At 41.9% G+C, this 24760-nt stretch overlaps 1 protein-coding gene across 1 annotated transcript in view; it reads left to right on the top strand.

Moving 5' to 3' along the window:
• LOC119730199 (tuberin-like) overlaps positions 1-18176 on the top strand; it is a 58962-nt gene extending 40786 nt beyond the window's left edge. The window contains exons 30-39 of the mRNA XM_038202993.1: positions 344-523; positions 2414-2529; positions 2873-3672; positions 4330-4408; positions 4682-4768; positions 5748-5934; positions 8360-8499; positions 15422-15500; positions 15729-15820; positions 16558-18176. Of these exons, the coding sequence (XP_038058921.1) occupies positions 344-523; positions 2414-2529; positions 2873-3672; positions 4330-4408; positions 4682-4768; positions 5748-5934; positions 8360-8499; positions 15422-15500; positions 15729-15820; positions 16558-16782 (1985 nt within the window). The 3' untranslated portion in view covers positions 16783-18176. The remainder of the gene's footprint in view (positions 1-343; positions 524-2413; positions 2530-2872; positions 3673-4329; positions 4409-4681; positions 4769-5747; positions 5935-8359; positions 8500-15421; positions 15501-15728; positions 15821-16557) is intronic.
• The last annotated feature ends 6584 nt before the right edge of the window (positions 18177-24760 follow it).

The raw sequence follows: 24760 nt of genomic DNA, 5'->3' as shown, positions 1-24760 counted from the left end.
CATCTCTGCTTTGATGAGAATGTTTTGAAAAATTGTTTATGATGTGGGTTGAAGGAAAAGAGACAAACGCTGGAAACATTTGGAAATATTTTAAAGAAGGCATGAGCATGAATGTTTACACGAAGAGCAGTACATGAAGTGAACAAGAAATATGTCAGTGGGGTAAGAGAAATACTGATTGTGTGTACAGTTGACATGTATCTGACTGGTCCCGTGCTTTGTTAGGTTTGCTGATCACCGATTTAATGCATGTTGATGTTGCTTTGCTAGCTGTTTTCACTTTGTTTACATATGTACCGGTAGTTGATTTTTTTCCTTTTTGCATGTCTAATGATTGTCTCAGCTAACAACCTTTCCCCTACGACCCCTGACCTTCATGTTAGCGGAGAGTCAGCTGGCATTAATGATGTTGGTGATGAAACTCAGTTCTTCCCTCCAGTAATGGTACCGTTGCCATTTGGTTCGGGGCCTGCCATAGTAGTTGATCCTTCGTTTATCTACCACGGCAGCAGTTTTTCTGATGGTTAGCATTTGCCTCTATTAAGCAGTTCATAAATATAATAGTAAATACTGCAAAAAAGTTGCAAATTTAAACAATTGCGCGAGCAGAAATTGCTAAGCGTAACCAAACACACATGCCCGTAATTTACCCCTACTGATTGCACAGTGCTCAGACAAAGCATGATTCATTCAAATACATGTAGCCTGCTTGCTCCCATGCATACAAGCACTGTGGGGCAGTGTAACATTGTCACACAACAATTTCCACTCATGTAATCATTTAACTTTGCAACTTTAACAACTACATGTACATCATTTTTCATAAACCGTCATCAGTCTTTGATGATTAACAGTCTTTGGTAGAAAATGGGTATTAAAATGTAGGTAACAAATTCCCCATGGGTCTATATAAATGACATCATCATAAGACGATCAGATTCAAAATTACGACCCCTCCAATGAGCGTGGACTTTCGTTTTTTGCGGCGTTTATTTGATCTGTTCTTGGGCACAAAACTCAGAATTATACTTGAACATGGCTATGTAGTGGTACATTTACAATGTGCTGAAGTGACCCCATAGTAATGTGCTTATTTTCATGGCTAGAGGAGCACCTTGCACGGGCAACCACATGCTCATTTTTCACTTTCGCAAAATGGCCAAAATATAAGATCATGTTTGCAGAGCAACATACATGTAGGCCACATCCAAATGTCACGTCTTCAGCCATTGTCTTAGTATTCACTCATTACAGGTACATATACATGGCAATAAGCTGACAATGGACATTTCTATATTTTCCTTTTAGTTTTTAATTTGTTTTTATATTATCAACATATATATTTTTTATAATGATTCTTTTTGAGTATATTTGTTTTTATATTTTTAACCCAATCCTGTAATTGGCGGTTTTTTCTGCTGTTGGATGTGGATAATTAATAAAGAAATAAATAAATAGCCTTAGCTCTATTATTCAAAATCGTAAGGGATGGTTGGCAAATTAGTATGTAACTTAAAAAGAAGGTTAATCCAAAAAATAATTGGCTTATATGTAAAGGTTAGCAACTTCAAATATGTCAAAGTGGCCCATCTTTTTAGAGGGAAGTTCATTAGATTTTCATTGATATCGTATTTGTATCTCCTCCATCACAGATGACGGAGGCTCGTGGAGCATCATTGACACTAAACCTCTTTTTCCAAGTTTGCATGATACAGTGGTGAATTGAGCTGTATAGTGACAATCAAAATCTCAACTTTGAAAAACAAATAATCAAGGGAAAGACGCTGACCGTACCTGACGCTGCTTTTTTCTTCATATATCATCTCAATGAATGTCAGTAATTGCAAAAATGATGATAAGACATTGAATCTGGCAATGAGAAACATTTCCAATTTTGTTAGGAAACGCTTAGAAATTGTCTTGATCCTCCATAGACTTTGTGCACAACTGCTGTAGTAGCATCAGGTTGCAACATTCTTTTTCTAATCAGTCCTTACTGGCCTTATTCTTCATGTCTTACCCAAGTACCAAAGGATAAGAAATACATTTATTGCTTAGAGCATTTAACCCACAGAGAGAGAAAGTGGAACCTCTCCATTTCATTGCTTTTTTATTTTACCATCCTATGTGTTCATAGTTTCCTTCCATTTCATTGTTAATCATCTCATCTCATTTCAGTTAGATATTTTTGTCCATGTCTACCCTGATCATCAGCCAGGATTGGTCTCTCTAAATCTGCATAATCAATTGCGAAGTTTAACAATGTCAGAGGCCAGAGTTTCTAATGTATATTGTTTGAGCCATTAACAGTGTTTTGACATCAAATCTCAGTTTATTGTTAAGCTTAAATGATTGACAGCAATGACAAAATCTGTCTTTGTTTCATTCATTTCATGACCCATTTTGTTCTCAGATGGTGATGAGGATTTCAAGTTTTCCAAGCCCAAGCTAGGTCAATCTCCTCAAGTGCACCATGGAATATCCTACTTCCCAGGATACACTGCAGCACACACAGATACTGAAGACCAGGTCAGGAAACCAACCAACAAACAATCCATCCATCTCTTCACTGTTTAGTCAGGGTGGTGATGGGCCCAGTAAGCATTGGCTGCTAACATTTGGCAGGGCAGTGTTGGCTCATTTTGATTGTGTAGTTCACTGAATGAATGTCAACAGCTTTCATTGTTATGAATAAATTATATACCAAACTTACACAAACACTGCTGATCCGTTGCCAGTTTTGTGCTTTCCCATTATCAGAACCTCACAAAGTCTCAGAGAGATCAGTTACATGGTGCAACTGTAAACATACTCTTATTTCTCTCTTCACCACGTAAACCTTCAAATCTTACCATAATTCCTTTGGTTTCAGAGTGTCGACATGGCAACAGTCATTGAAGATGCAACCACTGATCTGGAAAACATCACTGAGTTAGTGGAAGATCCTACAACCGACCGTAGAATCTTTCCACGATCTAGCTCATGTCCAAATATCATGGAGACCTTGACATCAACAGGATCAGCGGAAGCAGAGACAGAGGATCCTGATGAGTTGAGCACATCACCAAGGACTGTAGTCAAGAGCTTCCAACAGAAGCAAGCTCCTATCTCTAGCTCCTACAAAGAGATGTCTATACTTGAGCAAAGACTGCTTCTTCAGGACAGCGCTTTTGGGAGTGCATGTAAAGACAGTGATGCTCACCCCACTGTAAACGTCCAAGAAACCACAAATCAAGAAGGTGAATCAAAACTCCAAGATGCTGTGGACTTGATGAATAAAGACTTGCTCCAAACTGAAGTGGTATCAACAGCTGCTGCCACTTCATCAGCAAAGTTTTTAGTGCCACCTGATGATGTCTCACCATATACTCCAGACCAGACTCAACGGCGTGGAGGACAAAAGAAACCAAGACCTGTGTCTTTACCTCCACAAACCAATGGGGAGGAGTTACAAATACATGTAGCTACATCAGATACCAAGAAACAGACTTATGTTGGAGTGGATGCCTTAAAAAGGCAACAGCGAACAGAGCTACATTCGGTGGGACGTCCTAGAGGCCACACAGTAGCTTCCATGGTGTCATCTGCTTCCAATGAGGAATATACAGGAAGAAGACGAAGAACTTCTGAGAACAGACCAAGGGTGATGAACAGAACGGGGCTCAGTCCAAGGTAACACCAACTCCATTCTTCAAGAAATTACTAAACAAGATCACTGAATCACTGAACAAGATCACTGAATCACTGAACAAGATCACTGAATCACTGAATCAAAGAGCAAGATCACTAAATCACCAAACACAATGTGTGTGTGTATTGCAGCAATTCTTTCAATAGGTTATGTAGTTGTATTAATGTGAGATGTTTTGTGGTGGTTAATACAACCCTTGGGATGTTTCTTTGGCAATGACAGCAATGTCCTTGAGATATTTCAGTGGTGTTATTAGTACAAAATAAAATAAAACCACATACAAGGAGTCCTAAAAGAATGTACAGAATTTGTGTAATTTACGAAGAGAAGTTCAGATTCAATTGTAGAATTGATGAGCCCAAACATGTTTTTTTATTGTGTGAAGATGTGTTGGTGTCAAGCCACCTTTTGTAATTTGTTTAGATTTAAGGTCAATCCAGTCTGAAAGCAGTTTGCAGCAGTCCTATTCATTTCTATTTTGATGCTGATAGAACACAAACATGGACTCAAAGTAGGTTTAGTCTATATTTAGAGTTGATTTTCTTATCAAATGATATTATTCATGTGAGTCTTACAAATTCGTAATACGTTTGACTCAGTTTTTTAATTAATGCCTGTTCATCTTTCTTTCCACCTAGTTTTATCTTTCTTCAGATCTACTATTCGCCGATGTTTTCTGATGACACAGAAAGACCAATGGCTCTCCCCTTATCACAGGTGTGTTGCCTGTAGCATTCATTGTAGGGTATTAAAAACAACACCTTAATAAATCTGATCAACAAAAGATGAAATATCGGAACTGCCAGGTGATGCTTCGCCTCGTTGAGTAGAAGATCCATCTTTCAACTCATGCCAATATTATCACTATTGTAGTCATAAACAATCATTATGTGTGTGACATTTACTCTACAAAACTACTCCCTGATGTGTTTAATTTCTCCTTGCTCAAACATTCGGATGTGCAACCAAAATTCATCATTTTATTTGCAGGTGACTCAGCGGGCAGTCAAGGTACTAGACAGAATTCCACCCTATGACACACACAAGATAGGAGTGTTGTACGTAGGATCAGGCCAGGTAGGTAGTTATTGTCTAAGTAGAATTTGCGTACGCTATGTCCCATATGTAACAAAAGTTTTACCCTCTAATCTATTCATGGATTTCAGTGTTTTTTCTACTGCCAGGAGAATAACCATAAGAATTTGTTAGTTATTAGTCTTTGCAATGATTTTGTTATTAAAGGAAACATGGTGTTACGTATGGGACAGAAAGGGGACCTTTTCTTGGACCTACCCTATAGTGCCTAGCATGCTCTGTCCTCTTCCTTTGACAGACTCACGACCAGACAGCCAACTTATCCAGTGTCTATGGTTCAACTCCCTCCCTCTCCCACAGACTAAAAACCAGACAGCCATCTTATCCAATGTCTACCGTTCAACTCCCTCTCCCACAGACTATGACCAGACAGCCATATTATCCGATATCTAAGGTTCAACTCCATCCCTATCCCACAGACTAAAGACCAGACAGCTTAGGCTATTTTATCCAATGTTTGTGGTTCAAATTCCTCCCTCTCCCACAGACTAAAGACCAGACAGCCATCTTATCCATTGTCTATGGTTCAACTCCATATCTATCCCACAGACTAAAGACCAGACATCCATCTTATCCAATGCCTGTGGTTCAACTCCCTCCCTCTCCCACAGACTAATGATCAGACAGCCATCTTATCTAATGCCTGTGGTTCAACTCCCTCCCTCCCCCATAGACTGATGATCAGACAGCCATCTTATCCAATGCCTGTGGTTCAACTCCCTCCCTCTCCCACAGACTGATGATCAGACAGCCATCTTATCCAATGCCTGTGGTTCAATTCCCTCCCTCTCCCACAGACTCCATCTTATCCAATGCCTGTGGTTCAACTCCCTCCCTCTCCCACAGACTATGACCAGACTAATCCAATGTCTATGGTTCAACTCCCTCCCTCTCCCACAGACTATGACCAGACAGCCATCTTATCAAATGTCTATGGTTCAACTCTCTCCTTCTCCCACAGACAAAAGACCAGACAGCCATCTTATCTAATGTCTACGGATCAACTCGTTATGTAGAGTTCCTTCGAGGTCTTGGTAGGTTGATATCACTGAAAGACGTCTCTCCTAACGAGGTGTACACCGGTGGTCTAGATCATCAAGGAAGTGATGGCAAGTTTGCTTACTGGTGGCACGATGATATAATGCAAGGTGAGTCTCGTCAAGATTCCAGGTTAAGAAAGTTGAGAATATTGGCACAAATGTATGGCTTATTTTACAGGGGTTGCCCTTACCTTTTTGTTTGACTGGCCAGCCGGACCAGTTGGCTAGAATTTTGACTGGTCCGCCAGGTTTTGTCTGGTCCGTCTTAACAGCGTGTACCCACCAGTTAATCAGTTTCACATAAGTCATAACAAGACTATAGTCATCAACACCCATGTCATCATGTCACCTGAGCAATAGAGGTCTATTTTCTTCCTCCATGATCTGAAGCCGCAAAAAAAATATATAGTTCTGCCTCAGATTACATGCCTTTTAAAAATAGGGTCGGTCGGTCGGATTTTTTGGGTTTTTTTGGGCCATTTTTTTTTATGCAGTTTGAATGGGGTATTCAATTAGGCATCAGTATGCGAAGTTTTAGCCTGATTTTATTATCATTGCACTATGAAAGCTATACACAAAAAGATGGCCACAAAAAGTGAATAAAACCTACCTTAATTAGGCCAAAAAAAATAGTTCTGCTTCCGATTACATGCCTTTCAAAAATAGGGTCGGTCGGTCGGAAATTCTTCTTTTTTTTTGCCAATTTTTTATGCAGATTGAATGGGGTATTCAATTATATGCGAAGTTTTAGCCTGAACTAGTTTCATTGCACTACGAAAGCTATACACGAAATGGCAACAAAAAGTGAATAAAACGTACCTTTAATTATTGTCAATATATTGACGTTCGATAATTTCAAAAAATAATGGAAAATTCAGGTCGTTCGCACCATATGCACAACGCTAGTCAAGACGCGGGGAGCTGGCCGAAACTCCGAGGTGTGTGATGCGTGCGTGTGTGGCGAGCGGCCCACCATGGGCCGACAGACCCGTTTTTACGGTCAAAAATTTTGGGAAACACACGGCATGTATCACTCCAAATACGAGTAGTGCGATCTCAAAATGAACTGTTGAACACAGAAAATACATACACAGACAAGCTAGATCAATTCTGTAAATTAACTTGCAAAAAATGTTCTTTCTCCATCGGTGTTTTCTTGGCATTTTTACGATGTCAAATCCGACCAGTTGACAGAGCACGTGCCTGGCGCCTGCACAATGCATAGCCATGCTAGCTCTATCGATCACTACTCCTAGAACTATGAGGCTCCACGTAGTGGAGCCTCATAGATTAAGAACCCCGCAAAATTGTTTTCAGCACAAAACACTAATTGAGTACAAAAACGTCCATCAAAATGCAGAAATTTCCAACAGAACCGCTGCACAGTTTGCCCCCAAACTCCGTACTACACCTCATGACATACTCACAAAATATGCGCAGAACAAACATCGCTGGATTTTGTCTTTTTTTTGGCTAAAATGATGAAAAATATGCCCTTTCCGCACTGAGCCAACCTGACACTTGAAACGTGCACGCATAATTATGATCGAGTGATGATTTTCAGTTCGCTCGGAGCGCGCCGCGGGGGGTACGGTACAAGCGAAATGATAGTATGCGCATGCGCACAAGTGCTTGTACCGTACCCCCTGCGGCGCGCTCCGAGCGAACCGAAAATCATCGCTCAATCATATGCGTGCACGTTTCAAGTGTCAGGTTGGCTCAGTGCGGAAAGGGCATATTTTTCATCATTTTAGCCAAAAAAAAGACAAAATCCAGCGATGTATGTCATGAGGTGTGGTGCTGAGTTTGGGGGCAAACTGTGCAGCGGTTATGTGGGAAATTTCTGCATTTTGATGGACGTTTTTGTACTTAATTAGTGTTTTGTGCTGAAAACAATTTTGCGGGGTTCTTAATCTATGAGGCTCCACTACGTGGAGCCTCATAGTTCTAGGAGTAATCGATCGCATAGCCGTGCACAGACTAGTTACCGCATTTTCATCGTGTCTTCTAAATTGGCGCGGCGGGAACCAGTCATCGCCACATTGAGATGGGTTTACGCACATGATTAAAGTCACCGTGACATCGAGTTGCGAAGTAGTCATATCGCGAAGCGAATTTGTAAAAATAACGGAGGTTTCTTTTGAAAAAAATAGCGAATGTAAGTAAGAAACCAAATAAATACAACAAGCATTTTTTCGACGCAGATTTTTTTGGCTGGCCAGCCGGACCACTTGGCAAGGTGTTTCAGCTGGTCCGCCGGCAATTCAACTGGCATTTGGCCAGCGGACCACCGCTAAGGTCGAACCCTGCGTTACCACTTCGTCTCTTTGAAAGGCATGAATAATATCATCTGAATAAGATGAATACTGAATGACATATAATGTATTGCAGATCTCTTCATTATATCATTGTTAACTGCACTGATGTCAATTTTCATTGGATCAAACAGGCAATTTCATGAGTTAAAAATTATCTCGGTAATGAATAAACCTTCAAAACAGGTTTTGATTTTATCTTGAATTTTTTTTTGCAGTAATTTTCCATGTGGCAACTCTGATGCCCAATAAGGAATCAGACCCGACTTGTAACTGCAAGAAACTTCACATTGGTAATGACTTTGTGTCCATTGTGTACAACGAGAGTAAAGAACCATACCAGCTGGGAACAATCAAGGTGAGCACCCATCTGTTGTTTACATGTTTACATGTTTACACCTCACCAATGGCTGCCATTCATTTAAAATTTGTCATTCTTATTGGTAAGTAGTATTTTGATACAACATTGCATTCCAATATTCCAATGTAATTCATTGCTCGTGTTAAATTGTGATTCTGAGTGTGAGTTTTAAGTAGCAATGAGTTGTTGAATTCAATGGGAAGCCTGTACTACAGGGTGAGGGGAAAAAACCGAAACTCATATGTCGGGACTATTGTTTTAGTGAAGCTCTGGGTGTAGCACTTTCAAAATCTAGGATATGAAATCCCAAATTCATAAGCTTTCTTTTAGTACAAGAATCATTCGAATCACTCATGTACTTTTCAAGTTACGGAGTTCTAAACACAACCACCATTTTAAAGTTCTGTCCGCGGATCACAAAAAAAGGTGTGCGTTCTTTCAGCAAAACGAAAACAATTCACACATATTCGCACATATAGCAATTGTCAACCATAAATCTTAGTTTTAAGAAATCCTCACTGTTGTGATACTTCATGAGCACTACTTTGTATGCGCGCCAGCACATTAGGTGAACAGTTCGCCCGCGCTCACTCTTACATTATGTCTGATGAATAAAGCTGCAGTGGCACAGAACCTGAGAATAATCTCCTCTGAGTTCTTCATTGATTCATCTCACTTCATGGTGGCAGCGGTGGTGAAAAAGGCCAGAGAACACCCATCACTCTCAACTAAGCAGAGTAACTGAAAACTACCGGAGAGCAGCAGAAATTGTCTCCGTGACAACAACGTTTCCGCTGTGATCGCCAGTGTGAACTGTACATATCCGTATGTACTCGCCGCGTGCGTAGATTCAGCGCACCACATCACACACTGTATGCCGCACACCCACCGTCGCCTAGCCCACTGCACACAGCACGCAACGTAACTGAAACTCAGCTGCGTGCGTAGCCTAGCCCGGAGTCATCGCCGGACTGAGCCAAGCCTAAGCCATCACTGAGCCAACGCTGAGACGGACCGCTATACCGTGCTGTGGACAGCACGGACAAGAGAAAACCCCTCTCCCCGAGTCGACCATCGGCATCATAGCGACAGAGGACTTTTTCGTCTTTTTCGTGGAGCTGAGTGAAAGCTGATCGAGCTCCGATTTGACGCGACCGCACCGGGACTCGACCGAGCTTACTCGACCCGTACACATACACACGGTCGACCGGTCAGGGACCAGCCCGTCGCACCATCGCGTGACCAAGGCAAGTCACTACAATAACTTTGTCAAAAGTCTGATCTACGGGAGTGATCATCAGCCCCCCCCCCCTCCCCAGCCAGTTCACGTAACAATGTACACCTTTGAATCACCTTCATATTGTTAAACATTGTTTCGCTATCGTGCACACATTCTTGTAGCTGTGCGTATGAACAAATAGTTCCGTGAACATCACATCCCTGTGAACCGCTTCACGCATCTTTACGTCAAGTGTGACCTTTGACCCTATCACTCCGCATCATCGCCGGAACTGTGCGCTTCCCGCTCATCACAGTGAACATTCGCCGTATTCATCCGCCAGTGCCGGAACTGTGCATCAATCATATCTACGGAGGCCTGTACGGGACATCAAGTCAAGTTGGAAAACTGACAGTACATCGCTCATTTCTGTGGAAAAGCAGGACAAACTGTGTTTGGACATTCTTGGAGAAAGGACTGCTCACCAAAAGAACTCTGGACATTTCATATATGAACAATAATATGTGTTTTGACAAATATATTGTTGAATAGTCAAAATTATTATTGAAATAATTATATTGTTGTGATTTATTGTGATCACTAATCGTAGCACTTACCTTTAAGCTACATTGCAGTTGCTACTGTTTACAATTTCGTTTGCTGTAGCATATTGAATTGTATCCCAGAGATTTCTATCCCACAGCCCTGCATCATGGCCAAGTTCCCAGAAATGAACTGGGGTGCCACAGACATCGCAGAAGAGTTTAAGCTTTTTAAACAACGGATGGACCTGAGCTTCAGGGACCAGGAAATCACCGATCCTGCCAAGCGTGCTGTTAAGATACAAATAGCAGTCGGAACTGGAGGCCTCAAAATGATAAATTCTTCAAGCCTATCAGCAGAAGAACAACTGATCCCCAACCAGTTATGGGAGTTGTTCGAGAAGCAGCTACACATCAAAGTGAACTTCCGCATACATCGCCTGGAGCTTATGCGGTATCGCCAGAAACCAGATGAATCCCTGGACAACTTCGTCAACAGATGCCGAGCAAAGGCACATGAATGTAACTTCAGACCAGAGGAAATGACGGAACGCATCATCGAATTAGTGATTGCGTCTACCACATCTGAATCTTTCCAGAAAGATCTTCTAGACAAACCCATTGGTTTTAGCATCGATGACATGCTACAAGAGGGACGGAAGTACGAAGCCATCCTTGCTGGCAAAAAGTGCCTTGAGACGTTGGAGGCGTCACATACAGCTGTCCATGCTTTCCGACCCACTGGCAGAACCTGTGGCAACTGTGGTCTATCCCACCCACCAAGACGGTGTCCTGCCTACCGGGACACATGTAAATCATGTGGTTCCAAGGGCCATTGGGCCAAATTCTGCAGAAAGACCCGAAGCCAGGGTAAACGCAAGGGCAAATCTCCGTCCAGACGTGGCCGCAGCCCATCGCGAGGAAATACAACTCGCAGACCAAGATCCAAAAGTCGATCCAATGCCGGCAAGCAGAAGCCAAATGACACCAACAGAGATGAACAACCCATCCATTCAGCAGAAGCTTCAGAGGAATATGAAACAGTATTCCACACAGTTACTGTCTCGAACCTCTGCATGAGCTCGATAGACAACAACAGGGAGGCATACACAACGCTTGACGTTATCTGCCCCGACCTCATCGGCAAACACCGACTAATCACAAAAGTTGACACTGGAGCCGGAGGAAACACGTTGCCACTCCGTACGATCAAACAGATGTATGGAAGTCGATGGAAGTCTTTCGTCCAGCCTGTGAAGACCAAGCTGACGGCGTACAACGGTACAGAGATTGTATGCCTAGGGTGCATTGAGCTTTTATGCCGCTACAAGACACCGAAGTGGACAAAGAACAGATTCTACGTCGTAGATGTCCCCGGACCAGCCATAGCGGGCCTGCCCATGTGCAGCGAGCTTGAAGTGGTCACCATCCACTCCACTGAATCGTCACCTCAACCCCCTGCATCACCCAAAGAACCAGGAGTGGGTGAACCCCAAAATCTGTCACATGACACCATCAAGTCGGTCCACGACCTCGTGAGGTTGTACCCCAACCAATTTGACACAATTGGAAACTTCAAAGCCAGAGCAACTCTTCATCTAAAGGAGGATGCTAAACCGAGCATTGACGCGCCCAGGAAGTGTAGCATACACCTGAAGCCGAAGCTCAAAATAGAGATCGACAAGATGGAACAGCAAGGTGTAATTAGAAAGGTCACCCATCACACCGACTGGTGTAGTTCGATAACCACGAGCTTGAAACAAGATGGGACACTTAGGGTCTGTCTGGATCCTAAGCGGCTGAACCAGAGCCTCAAGAGATGTCCGCACAAAATACCCACACTGGAGGAACTCAACCCAGCATTTTCTCAAGCCAAATTCTTCTCGAAGCTTGATGCTAAAGCTGGGTATTGGGCCGTCAAGCTCGATGAAGAATCCCAAGAGCTGACCACCTTTCGAACGCCATTTGGCCGGTACTGTTTCCAGCGCCTTCCATTTGGTCTCTCCATCAGCCAAGACATCTTCCAGCAGTGCATGGACGACATCATAGAACAGGTCCCAGGATGCGTCGGCATTGCTGACGATGTTGCTGTATATGGCCGTACTGAGGAAGAACACGATGCCAACCTCCTGAATCTACTTCAAACAGCCAGCCGTGAAGGCTTAGTTTTCAACAGCAACAAATGCCACATCAAGACCAACCAAATCAACTTCTTTGGGTCACTGTACTCCGACACCGGCATCCGGCCGGACCCAGGCAGAATTGAGGACATCCACAGCATTCCAACACCTCAGGACAAGGAAGACCTGCAAAAATTCCTAGGCCTGATCACATACGTCTCTGCATATATCCCTAACCTAGCAGACAAAGCAGCGACCCTCAGGGATCTTCTGAAGAAGAATGTGCCATATCTGTGGCAGGATGACCATCAAGCAGCATTCGAAGCCTTGAAATATTCCATCACCACTGAAGCGTGTCTCCAGTACTACAACCCAGAGATACACACTGTGCTGGAAGTCGACGCATCACAGAAGGGTCTGGGAGCCTGCCTCCTTCAAAACAACAGGCCGATAGCATTTGCGTCGAAGAGTCTTTCCCCGGCACAAGCCAACTACTCTAACATAGAGAGAGAAACACTAGCCCTAGTGTTCGGCATCACCAGGTTCCATAGCTATCTCTTCGGGAAAGAGTTTACACTCCACACTGATCACAAGCCACTTGAGATGATCTGGAAGAAACCCCTCTCGAGTGCACCACCTCGACTGCAACGCTTGCTAATTAAGGTGCAAGGATACAACTTTGACGTACAGTACAGACCAGGGAAAACAATGACGCTATCAGATGCCCTGAGCAGATTGCCAAACCCGACAAAGAGTGATGACATACCCCTAGACAGACTGGTCGGCAGTTTTGATGTCTATGAAGGCCAAGACGCCATGTGCATGGACCTTGTGCATTTTGGGCAGTCTAAGCAAGAGCAACTGCAGAGAGAAACAGCAAGAGACCCTGTACTAAGTGCACTGTGTCAGATAATATACAGTGGCTGGCCAGACTCCGTCAAGGAACTACCTCGAGACCTACGGGTCTACTGGCCATACAGGGATGAGCTTGGTATCTCATGGGGAATAATCTTCAAAGGAAGACAGGTCATCATTCCAGACTCACTTCAGACGGATATCTTACAACAGCTCCATACAGGCCATATGGGTATAGAGAAGACAAGACGTCTAGCCAGAGAGTCGGTCTACTGGCCCAACATCAATCGCCATATTGATGAACTTGTCAAAGCGTGTTCCTACTGCCAGGAATCCCAACCCAAACAGCAAAAGGAACCATTGGAGCCACATCAAGTACCTTCGACCCCCTGGACCAAACTTGGCACTGATCTGTTTGAAATCCACGGAGACAACTATCTACTGATAGTTGACTATCATTCGAAGTACCCTGTCGTTCACAAGTTGAACAGCACAACCAGTGCAGCAGTTGCTGGCATCACCTCACACACATTCAGCCTCCTTGGAGCACCAGCTGAGGTTATGTCAGACAACGGCCCCCAATTCGTAGGGAAACACTACGAAGACATGTGTAACACATGGGGCATCAAGCACACAACTTCGTCTCCACGTTATCCACGTTCAAACGGTTTCGTGGAACGTTCAGTCAGAACCGTCAAGTCAGTGATCAAGAAATGCCAGAAGTCTGGACAAAACGTCGACATAGCACTCTTGAACCTCCGTGCAACCCCTGTGGACTCCAAACTACCGTCACCAGCTGAAATTCTCTTCGGCAGACCGATACAAACTACCTTGCCAAACAACCACCTGCAAGCAAACCCCCAGAAAGCTGAGGATATCAGAGACCAGCTAGAGGCAAGACGACAAAAGATGAAGACCGACCATGATGCCAAACAAGCAGTAAAAGAACTCCCACAACTCTATGTTGGCCAACGAGTGCGAATCCTGGACCAGCAGAACCACACTTGGTTGCCTGGTGAAGTCACAACAGTCTGTAAGGAACCTAGATCATATGAAGTCACCACACCCAATGGACACAGACTACGTCGCAACCGTTCGCACCTACGTGAGATGCCCAGCCAGATGAAATCCCTGGCTACGCCCAAACGAGTTCGATTCGCTGATGAATCACTTCCACTGTCCAACAAGAAGCTAGACACAGAAGCTGTGAAACAAACAGACCGAAACAAAACAGACCGAAACAACACAGATCGAAACAAGTCTCCGACTGTCACTCGCAAAAACAAAATCTGGACGCACAATCCGAAAACCAGCCAGATACACTGAATAATATCACACACCCAGATTATACATAGCAGATACTTCAAACAATTTGGTTCAGAAACGATATTACACATTTAATTTCATATGGAAACAAAAAAATAACCCACACGATTTGAAACAGAACTCAAAGTTTCATATGTTTATTAAACCCGTTTCAGTACATTTATTGTTGTTTAAAGTTAAATTTGTTAACCGTTCAAAAAGGAAGAAAGCAAGAAAGTACCAAAGTCAAATTTCAAAAGAAAGAAAGTACTAAAAGTTCACTTTGTTCACGTTGTTCAAAGTACTAAAGTTCACTTTGTTACTGATTCAAAGTTAAATTTGTTACCGTTCGAAAAGAAGGTGCTAAGACTGTGTGCCACATATTGCAGAGAAACAAAAGTTGTAGTTGTCAGTAAGATATGACCACCAATGTTTCATATGCCTGTCAATTGAAAAGCCATCACTACACATTTCATGTAAATGCTTGCTAATTAAGTAAATTCCAGTTTTATGTGTACACCAATAATTATTCCTGAAATTGTACTTTCAAAAGGGGAGGGATGTTGTGATACTTCATGAGCACTACTTTGTATGCGCGCCAGCACATTAGGTGAACAGTTCGCCCGCGCTCACTCTTACATTATGTCTGATGAATAAAGCTGCAGTGGCACAGAACCTGAGAATAATCTCCTCTGAGTTCTTCATTGATTCATCTCACTTCACTCACGTCAATCACATAGCCTCCAATTAAGTCACAAGTTACTCAAATGCACTTCATCCCTTTTACTGGACTTCTGAATGGAGTGTATTTAACTTTGGACCAGACTTGTAAGGGACTCAATTTGAACACTGCTTGTACTATCTTTGTTTCATTTCAGGGCCAGTTCAACTTTGCAGAGATTGTCATTGAACCACTAGATAGTGAGAGCAATCTGGTCACAGTCCAAGCCAAACAAGGTCAGAGTTCAAGGTTCATACTGAATCATGCGCACCCTAAAGTAAATATGGATGAAATGTTCCAAAGTATGCTGGAGGTTGCATGTTCACATCTCATTTTAGTCAGTTCTCTTAGTTCTGAGTTATTGCTTTCAAAATTAAAGTTCTTAAATGTGCTCAGGTGATGTCAGTTGTTGCTGTAATTATTTCTCACAGTATTACTTAATTACATAAATCCCCCTATTTCAGACTTGGAGGCAATGATTGGAAGCCGTGGTCCGCGGATGATCACCAACAAGAACCTGCCACTGTTAGTGCGTCAGATGGCACTACATGCCAATGTGAGTAGATTGCAGACATGCCGACCTTTCGTGAAATACACATTTTGGTTCAGTTTTGTGTAACAATTGTCCTTGTTTCCTTCTTTCACTAAAGAAGCAGTCTTACCATGGTGAATTTATACTTTATTATATCCAGCGGAGGAATCATGAATTCTAAAACAATTAATGGCCTTTGTAAGGTAATATAATCAATTGTCATTTGGAGATTCAGGATTTTTCGGGGGGGGGGGGGGGGGGGGTGGAGTCAAGTCAAGACCCTTCAAGGGGTGAGGTGTTGCATTCAGTGCATCAAACAACCCAAAATTTTAAAGCGATGAATCAAAGATGAAGCAACATGAGTGAACAGGTTATTGAGGGATCTTCAGAAAATGTACTGTTTGTTGCTTTTTTATAAACAAAAGTGTGTGGGGTGGGGGTTAGGGTCAGGTACCCTGGCCTGACCACCCCCTTGGATCCACCCTTAATCAGTGGCTAAGTGGCGGAATTATCATTCTGAGGCTTTGGAGCACAATAGTCGCCAGCATTGGGTATAAGTGCAGACTAGAAAACAAAAGGTAGCAAAAGAGGAAGTCAGTTATTAAAGATGTGGTTGACATTAGAGAAATGTTTCTCAAAATTTAACGTATTGGGAATATGAATTGCTTTTATATTAATCAGGATCTCTTTATTTGTTTCAATCATGCAGTTGAATGTTCACAAAAAATGTTTGTAATACGTAGTTTTTATTTCCTGAATAGCTTGCTTCTCAAATCTACCAGAGCCAAATGCGAGGCAGCTTGGCTGAAGCTTACACCTCTAATTGGCTGGAAAGATTGCGTCAAATCAAACGTCTTAGAGGCAAAATCTCCCAGGGGGCTCCCTCCAATACGTTAGCAGCAATGGCAGCCACGTCGTCTCTTAGACATCATGAAAGAAGGAAAGGATCTTCGGTGACTCTTGATGACTTCACTGATTATGCTTGAGTGCTGGTCGTGTTGTAATAGTCAATGTCAATGATATGAATTGGTTGTTATTTTATGGACCAGTCTGAGCATGTTGTCAACTCTATCACAATGGTGCCCTTCCATGGCAAAAACATTGTGCTAGCTATTGTTCAGATAGTCTGTCAAGGGCTGATTGCTTGGTAAAATCCCACACACAATGGTTTCATTCAGTGAAGGGGAGTTTGTGCATTTACAGTTATCATATACCCACATTTGTCTATAGTGATTCATTTACAAAAGCATATTCTCTAGTTTTGTCAATTAAAAGCACAGGAGACAAGAAATATCATCAGTGACATTTCACTAATTATACTCCCTAGCAGGATGTGCATTTGGCATGCCTTATACCCCCCCCCCAGTCTGCCTTGATATCACCCCTCCCCCTTTCCTGCCAACTAGATCTGCACCTGGAGCCCACTGATTTACATGTATATGTAACTTTTATGAAGCAATGCCACTTAACATCACTTTAGTCCTGACCAAATTTTGTTGGTAAAATTCAGTGCAGAATTTTAACTGGCACATGTACCTTTCCAAGTGATTCACCAATTTAATCCATTTATGCCGTGCACCGTTAGATTAAAAGACCTTCCCAAAAAAATACATTTGAAGTAAATATCCATTGATTTGAAATAATTAAATTCCCAGTCTGTGCATGTGAATTGTTCAAGTCTTATTCCCAAGGTTTTAGCAAGCCTTACCCTTGTTGGGTCTGTTTAAAGCTCACATTCCATATCACTTACTGTAAGAAACTACAATTCATTAAAAGTAATTAACTTGTAACAAATTTAATTATGTTCAAGAAATTAAAAACTTGTAACAAAGTTAATGTCAAACTGGAATGCTGTTCATATCAATAATTAAAAACATTGATGAATTTGTAACACACGTTTCTTTTAACAAATTGGTAGTTCTAGTGATTGATTGGGGATATATGTTGGTGTGTTTGGTGTTTTTTTCTAATTTAGAAATCTTGTTTGAAAATTTAAAAGACTTTATGTGTAATATGTGATTGAGCAAGAAGAACATTGTCCTGGCAAGTTAATTGGCTTCTCAGTGAGTAAGCCTTTTCATGAATATATATGACAGAATTGTCGGTATAAAATTGGTTAAAGCCTTTCACACCGTACGTCAGTTTTTAATTGCAATCCTTGAAATCTGTTCCATTTTAGTTATTTTTAATGTTCATTGCCACTTATGAGGGCCTTTTGGTACCATTTTGCAAGAACAAAACTGTTACTAGACAGAAACTCGGTTTCACGTGCACTCATTTCAGCATTAAGTGACCTGATTTGCATGGTTTTTTGTTATTGTTCTGCTTTCAGTGTTTCGTTGTATGTCAGTAAATAACACTCGGTGAGACAATAAGAAAACTGTATGTTTCCAATAAGCAGAATTTAGCCCCCCATCCCCCCCCCATCCCCATCCCCCCATCCCCCCCCCCCCATCCCCCCATCCCCCCCATCCCCCCATCCCCCCATCCCCCCCCCCCCCCCCATCCCCCCATCCCCCCCAATCCCCCCCATCCCCCCAATCCTTCCCAATCCCCCCCATCCCCCCAATCCCCCCCATCCCCCCAATCCCCCCCATCCCCCCAATCCCCCATCCCCCCCATCCCCCCAATCCCCCATCCCCCCAATCCCCCCAATCCCATTGCGGATGGGCGCGTGTACGACGTGCACACGCGCCGACTGGCAAAAGACTTACGTTCATGTACTGATTGCATCATTTTCACTGGGCGACATCAATTTGTAGCGGGGGTTTATAGTCCCAACAACCGGAGGGACAACTTTATACAACACTAATTTATAACGTATACATGGGCTAACTTGTCCCAATCCGTCTATGCAATATGCCCGTTCGAAAATGTTAATAAAAGCAAATTATATTCAATAAATGAACACGTTTTGTTTTGTAATTGTGTAGGTATAGTTTGAGGTAATTTTGCTGCGCTCCTATGATAAATGTACACATGGCGGGAAAGTAATAAATGGAGAATTAACTGCACGTAGTGTTCACGACTTGGACGCGTGCCATTCACTCTGTTGAGTGTTGTTGTGGTATTTTGCCATGTGCGTTTATGATATCCTACTACGGAATCGCGCTCTATTCTAACCCACATTCCCGCTCGTATTTTCGCTGATGTTTTGCCCGGGAAGACATATGCATTAGTGCTTGTTCAAGTTGTTTTCGCTGCCTTGCTCTTTGGATTTCATACAGTTTGTTTCGTCAACAGAAAGGTAGGCCCCCTACTTGCTAGGCCTAGTCCATGTTTTGTTTTCAATTTTTCTCAAGTTTCCCAAACTGATTCGTATACTGCCTAGGCCTATGTAGCTGGCTGTAGTTTTGACATTACCGTGCTACAATGTCTAAGCTTTTTACTACGAATAATTAAAGTTATTTTTTAGGAATATTATTTTAACATGTTTGTGGTCGTAATCAGAATATTATGTGGCCAGTTTACTGGACTATTGATCCTACCATAGTGTGAGTAGCCTAGGCCTATAGGCCTACAAACAGTCGTGACAGTTGCTGTAAAACATGTAAAATAAAGATAGTGGATATTTTGCCGGAGGTAATGACGGCAAACTAACGATTACTAAAGGTTTGCCGGCGGCAATCCATATCAACAGAGGGCGCTGTACTCTTTAAAATAGGGCTGAATTATAACATGTATTAAATTCCCACCAAAAGTTGTGTACCACGTTCGGTGTAATGGTTAAGCAAAGGCTCTAGAAAGCGGGATGACTCACGTTCGATTCCGACCGCACCACATTTTTAAGGTTTTTTTTCTCATCCCCAAATAAATACGAATATTCTTCTTTTATTATTTTAACATGTCTCAAACATTTTTTGCAGAGTATTACATTTTCTTTTTCAGATTTGTGGCTCTGGAGGATTTTTTTTTTAAAGGGAAATAAAGTCCGAAATTATAAAATGGTCTGAATCCTATCTTGTGAATACGAGGTAACAACGATAATTTTGGCATGGAGCCAGACTAAAACTTGTCACCGGAAAATGTTGAAGTACAAAAAAACAGTAACTGTGCATGTTCAGTGCATATCCGGCAAACTAACGTTTACTAAAGGTTTGCTGTCTCTGGCAAAATATACACTGCCTAAAATAAAGGCCATGTTACGCCCCAACTATCGCATCGGTCCCATCTGTAGTTCCACAGTTGGGCTGGCCCAACTATAGTTGGGCCTGTCCCAACTATAGTTGGGACGGTCCCAACTGTAAGTTCCACTGTTGGGCTGGCCCATCTATAGTTGGGCCACTCCGATCTTTTTATTTTGCGGTGTCCCAACTATAGTTTACATTGATGTACAACTATAAAACGTTCCCTACAGCTCTGATACACGTCTGACTTTACTGGGGACCACTGAAATTAGCTATTGATGGGGAGAATCTATAGTTGGGCCACCCCAAACTTTTATATTTTGCAGTCCCAACTATAGTGTACATTGTTGTACGATTATAAAACATTCCCTACAACTCTAATACACATCTGACTTTACTTGGGACCAATGAAATTATCTATGGGTGGGGACCATCTGAAGTTGGGCCACTGCAATATTTTTATTTGGCGGTCCCAACTATAGTTTACTTTGATGTACGACTATAAAACATTCCCCACAGCTCTGTTACATGTCCGACTTTACTTGGGACCTTTGACATTAGCTATGGGTGGGGCCCATCTATAGTTGGCCGGCCATGGCAATCTTTAAATTTTGCAAAATGTTGCTGGACAATAAAACCCAGCAGCTGGACAACTCATCCAACTAAAAACTAGGCAGTAGTACCATGTGACCGGCCAGCCTTGCGGCATGCATGCACGATGAATACACGGTGCCAGCGCCGCGGATCATTTAATCCAACAAGATCTATCAAGCATGAAGCATCCGGCGTAACTCCAGTCCTAACTATAGTTGGGCCGACCCAACTGCCGCACTATAGTTGGGACAGTCCCAACTATAGTTGGGACTGATGCGATAGTTGGGGCGTAACAGCCACACTTGCATGACTCTGAACATGTACAAACCAGTGTTGTAGGTCTCGAGACCGGTCTCGGTCTCGAGACCGGTCTCGAGACCACTTTTTGCTGGTCTCGGTCTCGGTCTCGGTCTCGGAAGCTGTGGTCTCGGTCTTGGTCTCGGTCTCGGTCCCCTTTGGTCTCGATATTTTGGCTGGTCTCGGGTCGAGACCGGCAATATTGTAGCTTTTACAGCTCGATCGATTACTTTGTGTTCACTTCGTTCAGTACCGTTGTTATTTAAAACATTTGCTAGCCCGTAGATCAAGCTTGTTATATATCGCGGTCGGTTTGGACTCGCCTGCACGTTGGAAAGTCCCCAAAGTACATGTAAAGCTGCAGCAGTACCAGTTACTGAACGATTTGGAACAAGTTCGGCATTTATCTGTCGAATCGGCCACATAAAGCAAAGTATAAACTTGTACATGTAACAATTTATGCAATAAGTGTCAACCATTTTCGGGGATTGTGTAGTTTAGCCCACACCTGTGGGCGTAATCACTTGCATTTTGTATTCTGATATAAATGAGGTGCTTCAAATTAGTTATATTTTCGACCCCACACAATGTTCTCTTAATTTGGGACAGTATTTTGACAGTATTTTTAAAAGTAAATTTTTCTACCTGATTTTCCAGCTTTGAACTCACACACTCTGTACAAGTTACCACCCACTGTTGCCATGAGAGTGTATGATGAGACCCCATTTTCTGGCTGCTCATTTTAAAGTACCCCATTATTCCTCAAAAATTAAAAATCCCGTTCAGAAAAAATTAAAAATCCATATCTGGCACATTCTGGCTACCACCTCGCAACTTGTGGGTCTACATGTACAAGTCCACATTCTATGACAAAAATTTAAAAATTAATTCAACATTTTCTAGCTCCCATTTTTTAAAATCAAGTACACAAGTCTTGTTAGAAGTTAAGTCCTAAATTTATTTTAGGAAAAAAGAGGCAATGTAAAATTAAAATTGCATCTTTAAATATCCGTTAGAAGTCATAGCTGAACCAAGGGGGTGAATGTGGAGTTTAGGATCCGAGTTCCTATAACAGATGAAACATCTACCCTTAACTTTTTACTTTTGTCACGATTGGGTGTAGACAACATGTCAAGCCCATGTTTCTTAAGTGTAACTACTTTTTGCTCAAGTAAGGTGTCATGTATCAATTTGTCAACACTGCCACTGGTCGAAATTTTGGTCTGTATTCTTTGTGAATAGAAAGGTAAATTTTTCAACTATAATAACGTGTCTTGTTTTTTTAATTTCGACTTTTGTTATTCATTATCAGCGGTCTCGGTCTCGGTCTCGGTCTCGGACCATATTGGTCTCGGTCTCGGTCCGCCTTGAAGGGGCTGGTCTCGGTCTCGGTCTCGGTCTCGAATCTTCAGGTCTCGGTCTTGGTCTCGGTCTCGGACTATCCGGTCTCGACTACAACACTGGTACAAACTACAAAAACACTTTGTCAAACTTTGATTTTCACATTTTTAGGCTTAATAATGGTTTGTAGTTTATTTTGCTTTAGAAGCATACTCACCATCCTCTTTAAAGTGCTGCCTTTTCAGATGTCAATTTTTCGTGAAATTTCATGTTGAAATTTTGATACGCAAACATGTGCTAACGAATCTGGAAATTTCACGAAAAAGAGACATCTGAAAAAGGCAGCACTTTCTGATTAGCCTATTATTAAGAGAGTGAGTATGCATCTAAAGCAAACATATTAACTACAAACTAATACTAAGCCTAAATGTGAAAATCAAAATTTGACAAACATGACAAAGTTCTAGGCCTAGGCCTACATGAGTACATGTTTTTGTAACATGTTCCAAGTGGCCTTTATTTACAGATGTCATATGGAGCAACTTTTGCTACTTGGCACAGCCCCTTACTTTTTGCCCTTTCAAACACGTGTAGCACTGTGTAGCATTTAATTTGTGCACAAGTCAATGGTGTAGCACTTCTTTGCTTCTTGCCGCGGCCCCTTCCTTTTCGCCCTTTCATTTTAGCGTGTAGCACTGAGTAGCATTTAATTTGTGCACAAGTCAATGTTGTAGCACTTTTTAGTGTGTTCAGTGAACACCCTGGTCTGGTTCTTTGACCGAACGGTGGCTCTGCCCATCCCATTCGAATAAATCATCAACATATCATCCAACTTACTATTTCTTGTAGCATGTAGCAGTGCTACAAACACAGACCTTGAATTCATTTGTCTCAAAACTGGCTGGGTATAACAGAGGTAGTCCAGTAAATTGGCCACATTTATGGGCTAGTCTTAATCAACATAGGAACTATAAATATTGTCTTGATTTGTTTACAAATTGTAAAATTGTTATTAGGCCTACTGATTGTAAATCTCGCCGCATATTTTCCTTAATTTGGCCTACTTAGTACTTACTAAACATTAGGGCAAGACTAATTGAAGACCTTTCTCAAGAATCTCATGTCAATCCAGATACAGCAAGTACTTTGGAAAGAGTTCGGTACTGGGCCACCACTTCTTTCAAGCGCCAAAGTGACAGATGTATTTGCTACTCATTGTTGAAAGAAAATGTTGATACTGATGAACCCTACTAATAAAATAAAGCCTTCTGACAAATTGTTACAAAGTTGAAAATCTGGGCCTATTTAAATCTGGGTTTTTCCCAGATTTGTAATCTGAACTGAAGTCACTGATATAAATCAATCAATTCAGTTCTCTTTATTATCCAGTCATGCCAGTAGGCCCTATAGAGAATTGTTTTGTCAACAGCTCATAAGATTATTACGGGCCTAGGCACAATAAAGTAAGAAAAATCTAAAATTCCATCAAGTACACTTAAATAATTTACAGATAAGTACACAGATTAAAAAATGTTAAAGAAATACATTCAGATCCAGGGTTCAACCTTAACTTTTTGTTGTCACAAGCCAGCTAGGCTTCTGAAACAGACTCTTAAACTGGCTGGCGGACATTTATGGTCTCATAAACAACAATGCGAATACATGTAAAACGTGTATCCTGAGGCAATCTTGTCAATGTATTTAATTAATAAACTGATCTAATAATTTAAATCGTAACCTTTAATAAAATTAGACACAAATTGATAAAGATTTGCTGTCAGAATTTAATGATATATTTCTTCCTGCCCTTTCATCTTTGTTGTATCTTTTGACTTGCCAGCCAGGCTACCTTAAGGAATAGTTTGACTAACCCGCTGCCTATTTGACTAGCATATGGCTAGGGGGCTACCGCCAAAGTCAAACCCTGAGATCCCCAATCGCCATTTCCTCCACAGTCCACACCAAAATAATTTAAAACATTTAGTAGTCATTTACCTTCTATTAAGTATAATCTAACAGAATTGGATGTTAAAGTAACTGAGTGATATAAGGCCAATTAAAAAAGACACCAGTTGATTGTCGGGGTTAAAAAAAAAAAGAGTCCTGTTATGTTGTGCAGTTTTAAATTAAAAAAATTGAGAGATTATTCAATTTATTGACTGTCTGATAGTTTTAAAATCAAAGATAATTCTATCAGCTGAGGTTTGGACATGATCAATACTAACAAAGTCTGAACAGAGTGCTGACTTGCATGATAGATTACATCACATGCACTACAGTACACTACAGATGTGAGCCCCATCTTCTCAATAGCTACGCCATCAGGTGTAGCATGGATGGAGGATCCATGCTAACACTATTATAAATGGGTCAGTGGATAATGAACTAACTGTAGCTTCCTATTAGCAAAGCATGATGATGCAATCACGTAAACAGTACCCATTAATACACGCAGGCAGCCTGATTCCATGCTGACTCAGTCTACGTGTACATGTATGTCCATAAGGACCTACTGGAAAAGGTAACCAGCAACTTTTGGCTTGCACAGATTCAAATTTCACCTCTGATTTTATTTTCTTGTGTTTGTCCCCCCGAGTTGAAATCA

Source organism: Patiria miniata, unplaced genomic scaffold (assembly GCF_015706575.1).
Source record: "Patiria miniata isolate m_02_andy unplaced genomic scaffold, ASM1570657v1 HiC_scaffold_1, whole genome shotgun sequence".
Lineage (NCBI taxonomy): Eukaryota > Metazoa > Echinodermata > Asteroidea > Valvatida > Asterinidae > Patiria > Patiria miniata.
This window is presented reverse-complemented; position numbering and strand designations above follow the sequence as displayed.